This window comes from Aquarana catesbeiana, linkage group LG12, assembly GCF_042186555.1.
Source record: "Aquarana catesbeiana isolate 2022-GZ linkage group LG12, ASM4218655v1, whole genome shotgun sequence".
NCBI lineage: Eukaryota > Metazoa > Chordata > Amphibia > Anura > Ranidae > Aquarana > Aquarana catesbeiana.
Genome location: NC_133335.1, coordinates 240,942,187 through 240,949,559, shown reverse-complemented (window position 1 = coordinate 240,949,559; position 7,373 = coordinate 240,942,187). Strand labels below are relative to the sequence as shown.

The window sequence follows — 7,373 nt, the reverse complement described above, 5'->3', positions numbered from 1 at the left end:
TGGACCACTGGGCCCCACAATCTCCAGCTATAGATTGTGGCACCTAATTATAGACCATTGGGCCTCAGCTATAGACCATGGGGCCCCAAATATAGACTGTGGGCTACAACTATAGACCGTGAGTCCCAACTAGAGACCATGGGGCCTCAGCTATAGACCGTGGGCACCAACAATGGATCATGGGGCCCTAAATATAGGCAGTGTTCTCCAATTATAGATTATAGGCCCCAACTATAGACTATGGGGCCTCACCTAAAGAACGTGGGGCACCAACTATAGACCAGAACTTTTCATGGATAAGATACATAATGATGCCATTCAGGTGAATATTTCTCAAATATAGCAAAATAGTGCCAGGAAAAGAGACTTGTCTGGTTTGGTGTGACTGTATGGGAAGGTGTTGGCTGGTTTGGTGTGACTGTATGGGAAGGTGTTGGCTGGTTTGGTGTGACTGTATGGAAAGGTGTTGCCTGGTTTGGTGTGACTGTATGGGAAGGCGTTGTCTGGTTTGGTGTGAATGTATGGGAAGGCGTTGGCTGGTTTGGTGTGAATGTATGGAAAGGTGTTGGCTGGTTTGGTGTGACTGTATGGGAAGATGTTGGCTGGTTTGGTGTGACTGTATGGGAAGGTGTTGGCTGGTTTGGTGGGACTGTATGGGAAGGTGTTGGCTGGTTTGGTGTGACTGTATGGGAAGATGTTGGCTGGTTTGGTGTGACTGTATGGGAAGGTGTTGGCTGGTTTGGTGGGACTGTATGGGAAGGTGTTGGCTGGTTTGGTGTGACTGTATGGGAAGATGTTGGCTGGTTTGGTGTGACTGTATGGGAAGGTGTTGGCTGGTTTGGTGGGACTGTATGGGAAGGCGTTGGCTGGTTTGGTGTGAATGTATGGGAAGGTGTTAGCTGGTTTGGTGTGACTGTATGGGAAGGTGTTGGCTGGTTTGGTGGGACTGTATGGGAAGGTGTTGGCTGGTTTGGTGGGACTGTATGGGAAGGCGTTGGCTGGTTTGGTGGGACTGTATGTACTGTATGGGAAGGTGTTGGCTGGTTTGGTGTGACTGTATGAGAAGATGTTGGCTGGTTTGGTGTGACTGTATGGGAAGGTGTTGGCTGGTTTGGTGTGACTGTATGGGAAGGTGTTGGCTGGTTTGGTGTGACTGTATGAGAAGATGTTGGCTGGTTTGGTGTGATTGTATGAGAAGATGTTGGCTGGTTTGGTGTGACTGTATGGGAAGGTGTTGCCTGGTTTGGTGTGACTGTATGGGAAGGTGTTGGCTGGTTTGGTGTGACTGTATGGGAAGGCGTTGTCTGGTTTGGTGTGACTGTATGGGAAGGTGTTGGCTGGTTTGGTGTGACTGTATGGGAAGGCGTTGTCTGGTTTGGTGTGACTGTATGAGAAGATGTTGGCTGGTTTGGTGTGACTGTATGGGAAGGTGTTGGCTGGTTTGGTGTGACTGTATGGGAAGATGTTGGCTGGTTTGGTGTGACTGTATGGGAAGGTGTTGGCTGGTTTGGTGGGACTGTATGGGAAGGTGTTGGCTGGTTTGGTGTGACCGTATGGGAAGGTGTTGGCTGGTTTGGTGGGACTGTATGGGAAGGCGTTGGCTGGTTTGGTGGGACTGTATGTACTGTATGGGAAGGTGTTGGCTGGTTTGGTGTGACTGTATGGGAAGATGTTGGCTGGTTTGGTGTGACTGTATGGAAAGGTGTTGCCTGGTTTGGTGTGACTGTATGGGAAGGTGTTGGCTGGTTTGGTGTGACTGTATGGGAAGGTGTTGGCTGGTTTGGTGTGACTGTATGGGAAGGTGTTGGCTGGTTTGGTGTGACTGTATGGGAAGGTGTTGGCTGGTTTGGTGTGACTGTATGGGAAGGTGTTGGCTGGTTTGGTGTGACTGTATGGGAAGATGTTGGCTGGTTTGGTGGGACTGTATGGGAAGGTGTTGGCTGGTTTGGTGTGACCGTATGGGAAGGTGTTGGCTGGTTTGGTGGGACTGTATGGGAAGGCGTTGGCTGGTTTGGTGGGACTGTATGTACTGTATGGGAAGGTGTTGGCTGGTTTGGTGTGACTGTATGGGAAGGTGTTGCCTGGTTTGGTGTGACTGTATGGGAAGGCGTTGTCTGGTTTGGTGTGAATGTATGGGAAGGCGTTGGCTGGTTTGGTGTGAATGTATGGGAAGGTGTTAGCTGGTTTGGTGTGACTGTATGGGAAGGTGTTGGCTGGTTTGGTGTGACTGTATGGGAAGGTGTTGGCTGGTTTGGTGTGACTGTATGGGAAGATGTTGGCTGGTTTGGTGTGACTGTATGGGAAGGTGTTGGCTGGTTTGGTGGGACTGTATGGGAAGGTGTTGGCTGGTTTGGTGTGACTGTATGGGAAGATGTTGGCTGGTTTGGTGTGACTGTATGGGAAGGTGTTGGCTGGTTTGGTGGGACTGTATGGGAAGGCGTTGGCTGGTTTGGTGTGAATGTATGGGAAGGTGTTAGCTGGTTTGGTGTGACTGTATGGGAAGGTGTTGGCTGGTTTGGTGGGACTGTATGGGAAGGTGTTGGCTGGTTTGGTGGGACTGTATGGGAAGGCGTTGGCTGGTTTGGTGGGACTGTATGTACTGTATGGGAAGGTGTTGGCTGGTTTGGTGTGACTGTATGAGAAGATGTTGGCTGGTTTGGTGGGACTGTATGGGAAGGTGTTGGCTGGTTTGGTGTGACTGTATGGGAAGGTGTTGGCTGGTTTGGTGTGACTGTATGAGAAGATGTTGGCTGGTTTGGTGTGATTGTATGAGAAGATGTTGGCTGGTTTGGTGTGACTGTATGGGAAGGTGTTGCCTGGTTTGGTGTGACTGTATGGGAAGGTGTTGGCTGGTTTGGTGTGACTGTATGGGAAGGCGTTGTCTGGTTTGGTGTGACTGTATGGGAAGGTGTTGGCTGGTTTGGTGTGACTGTATGGGAAGGCGTTGTCTGGTTTGGTGTGACTGTATGAGAAGATGTTGGCTGGTTTGGTGTGACTGTATGGGAAGGTGTTGGCTGGTTTGGTGTGACTGTATGGGAAGATGTTGGCTGGTTTGGTGTGACTGTATGGGAAGGTGTTGGCTGGTTTGGTGGGACTGTATGGGAAGGTGTTGGCTGGTTTGGTGTGACCGTATGGGAAGGTGTTGGCTGGTTTGGTGGGACTGTATGGGAAGGTGTTGGCTGGTTTGGTGGGACTGTATGGGAAGGCGTTGGCTGGTTTGGTGGGACTGTATGTACTGTATGGGAAGGTGTTGGCTGGTTTGGTGTGACTGTATGGGAAGGTGTTGGCTGGTTTGGTGTGACTGTATGGGAAGGTGTTGCCTGGTTTGGTGTAACTGTATGGGAAGATGTGGGCTGATTTACCAATCATTTTGATGGTATTTTTGGCTTGTTTTGAACCAGTGTTGGACCATGTTGAAGAATGAAGCCCGATGGCTCTGGGAGTGAGCGGTCCAATAATAAGGAGATGGCAGATTAAGGACACAATGTAAAAAAGGAAGATAATTGATTCTTTGACCCTTGGTGAGGGTGACTGGGAAGATGGCAATGTCACCTAGGCTGCCAGTCGCCCCGAAAGCTGGAATCCCAAGACCTAGCATGAGGCGGAGTCGGTCTACAGAACCACCATACCTGATAAGGTAATCTTATTACATAATGGGGCAAAGTCATGTGACTTTTAATTGTGTAAATCGGGTGATTTCAGTTTGTGGTGGAGAACATTTCATCATCCTATAATCTTCAAAAGAATTCCCGTCTATTGATTGGCACCGCCAGGCGTCTCTGTCTCAGGATTCTCTATAATGGAGATCAGTGGTCTCCAGAAGGAGTGGAGATTTATTTATGGGCTCCTGTCTGGCCGCCATTTTTCATCCGCTTATTTTTACCGCCGTTCATGTGAACCAGGCTCTAGAAGTTTTGGCACTGAAAGCGTTACTTATCAGGGATTGCAATCCATTGGTCATGTATGCACAGAGCATCTCATGCGGTCAGTTATACGTATGACAGATAAATGCCACCCGGGCACCATTCATTTCAGGGTAAGGGGGCACATCTGCCAGGACTGGTGGGCGCGGTCAGTGCATACTGCCTTCTATTTTGGCACCTGTGAGGGATTTGTCCTTTACAAGGGATTTCTGGTCTGATTTGTAAAATGAAGATCTCGCCAGAACTCTACAATTGTTGATCTTTGTAGGTGACGGGAAATACTCTGAAAAAGCATTTATCATTGTTTTCCTTTGAACATCTGTAATGTTTATTATTGAATAGTAAGCTCTGGGATCCGCACATCCCTAAATCCATTCCTCATCATGAGTCTTCTCCTAGAATCTCGGTGATCTTTGTGTATTTCTTCCAGATCTGTGCAGTAATCCAGTGTGAGACTTCCTGTAATAAAGACCGCCCACTGCTGATCTCTAACCTTGTGCAGGGGGTCTGGTCTTGTCTCCGCCCCTTCCTGTGGTTTTCTGTAGTGGGTGGAGCCTGCTGGGCCCCTCCTACAGCTCTGCTGTCTCTCCTTATGCAGGGTGACTGGTCTTGTCTCCGCCCCTTCTTGTGGTTTTCTGCAGGGAGCCTGTCGTGAGTGGAGCCTGCTTGGGTGAATTTTCACTGTTGGGTGAATCTTGGTTGAATGATGTGTGAATCTTGGGTGTGTTCATTCTTGGGTGAATGTTGTGTAAATCAGGGGTGAATCTTGGGTGAGTGTTCAATCTTGGGTGGATGTCGTGTGAATGGCGAATGTTGTGTGAATCTCAGGGGAATGCTGGGCGAATCTTGGGTAAATGTTGAAACTTGGGTGAATTTTTGGTGCATGTTGTGTGAATCTCGGGGGAATGTTGGGTGAATCTTGGATGCATGTTGAATCTTGGGGGAATGTTGTGTGAATCTTTGACTGTTGGGTGAATGCTGTGTGAATGTTGGGTGAATTTTGACTTGGGTGAATGAGGTGATTCGTTTGGTAAATGTTATATGAATCTTGGGTGAGTGTTCATTCATGGGTGAATGTTGTTTGATCTACATTGCTGTGGTTTTCTCCAACAACAAATCATTCATGAAGATCTCAAAGTTTATTTTTACAGCAATTCTTACAATAAATAAATAGAAGATATAATCTGGTATAACAATTGTTTTGTTCTCGCCAAAGATTCGGCAATGTTTGTAGAGAAAACGGAGGCGGTTGGCGGTAATCGGATCAGAACGTCGGTCCAGGTCCAGCCACAGTGGAAGGTGGAATGTGCTGCTCCCAAGCCTGGTGCTGGACGCCAGCAGAGGCTCCTCCCACACACTCCAATAGTTCGAGGAAGAAGGAAGTTGGCTACACTTCAACTCAACAATTCAAACACTGAGAAGCTTTATTTATCCGGACAAAAGTAAATTTTCCCCACCTGGGACCACCTCACTGACGCACTTCTTCAAGTTAGGCTTGACCAGGACAAAGCGAACAGAGACCGCGCCTGTGTCCTCACTCCTTCACCAACGCATTTCACCCACAAACTTGGGCCTAATCATTGGTCTAGACCAGTGGTCTCCAGACTGTGGCCCAGGGGCTAGATGTGGCCCTTTGCTTGTCAGTCTTTTATCTGGCCCTTGGGGCACTTTTCCTTCCACTGATACAAGGCATATTCTTCCCACTGACACCAACAAAGGGGCATAATTCCTGCTATTGACACCAGTGATGGGGCACTAGTCCTCTCACTGACACCAATGATGGGGCACTAGTCCTCTCACTGACACCAATGATGGGGTGCTATTCCTCCCACTGACAATGGGGCATAATTCTTGCTATTGACACCAATGATGGTGTCATTAGGAGAAATAGTACCCCATCATTGGTGTCACTAGCAAGAATTATGCCCCATTGTTGGTGTCAGTGGGAGGAATCGTGCCCCATCATTGGTGTCAGTGGAAGGAACAGTACCCCATTGTTGGGGCACTATTCCTCCCACTGACACCAACAATGAGGCATAATTCTTGCTATTGACACCAATGATGGGGCACTGTTTCTCCCACTGACACCAACAACAGGGCACTATTCCTCCCACTGACACCAACAATGGGGCACTATTCCTCCCACTGACACCAACAATGGGGCATAATTCTTGCTATTGACACCAATGATGGGGCACTGTTCCTCCCACTGACATCAACAACAGGGCACTATTCCTCCCACTGACACCAACAATTGGTGTCAGTGGGAGGAATACCAACAGTTCCTGTCTGGGACCTCCAATGATGCATTCAACCCACAGACTTGGGACTGATCGTTGGTCTGGCCAAGTGACCAGAGGCTCTTTGTCTGGGGCCTCCTCCACTGATTGTTTTCACCCACAAACTTGGGACCGATTGTTGATATGGACAACATGAACAATCGGTGGAGGAGGCCTCAGACTCTGTTTGCTTTGCCCGGATCAATAAAGATTGTCAGCATTTGAATACTTTGGAGTGTAGCCAGTACAGGTGTGTAAAGCTCAGATGTACAAACACTCGATGTGAGTTTGGCTCCAGTGTATATATTTAGTACAGACGTGATCTGGTTAGCACCGCTCCTCATACACCAGTGTGCTGTCAGTTTAGAGAGTCTCGGATATTTGAGCTTTTGGTAGATGCCGGAGATTATCCCGCTTTGATGGATTCTTGTATCCTCTCTTTGGCGAGATCTCTGCGCTGAGTTCCCAGATCTGCACTCCAGGAGCTCTTGCTATCTCAGCTGCATTCCTTTTTTAATTCATAGCAGGCATGATGCAGTAGGGGCAACACCTCGAGGTGGGGGGGAAATGGATGTAAAGCAGAACTCGCCATTGAGGTCCTCCAAGGTTATACGTAGACAGCGAATAATGCTTGACTCTGTCCACAATCAAAATATCTCTTCAAGAGGAAAGACTCAGTAATTCTGTGCACCAAGAGATGATGTACTGTAGATGGAGTCGTCCATGGTCCATTGGTTTGGTCAGCCGTGGTCCTCCTGACATCACTGGATAATGCCTGCAAATGTATTTATTGGGAGCAGCAGAGATTTTGTCATATATTGGCTCAGACCGCCAACTTCCTTCCCGTCCCCCTGGCCGCGTGATGTCCTCATCTTCTGTAGGCTGTATCCAGGCTCCTGGCAGGGGGTGACCTCAAAGCTGGGGGGAAAAAAAAAAAGTTATATATTTTCAGGACAGTTACTTTGAGAAAATACATTTTGAAGATCAATGTCAGGGCCTGAATCTGAACCCGGGACCTCTTCTGCGGCAGAAATTTTTTTTTGCTGAGCTACTGGAGATGCTGGACAGCTCCCTTTCTGATTTGCTTAGACAACCTTGCCTTATGCCTTGTTTTTCTTGAACCTTGAACCCTTTGCTCCTCCCACAAGCTCCCTCTTTTAGGCCATGCCTT

The 7,373-nt window shown here is 48.4% G+C and overlaps 1 protein-coding gene across 1 annotated transcript in view; it reads right to left on the bottom strand.

The window, feature by feature from the left end:
• Positions 1-5,090: 5,090 nt before the first annotated feature.
• Positions 5,091-7,373, bottom strand: part of PIK3R6 (phosphoinositide-3-kinase regulatory subunit 6) — a gene marked incomplete in the record, with an annotated part of 8,989 nt that continues 6,706 nt past the window's right edge. The window contains 1 exon segment of the mRNA XM_073607008.1: positions 5,091-7,124. Within this exon segment, the coding sequence (XP_073463109.1) occupies positions 6,964-7,124 (161 nt within the window).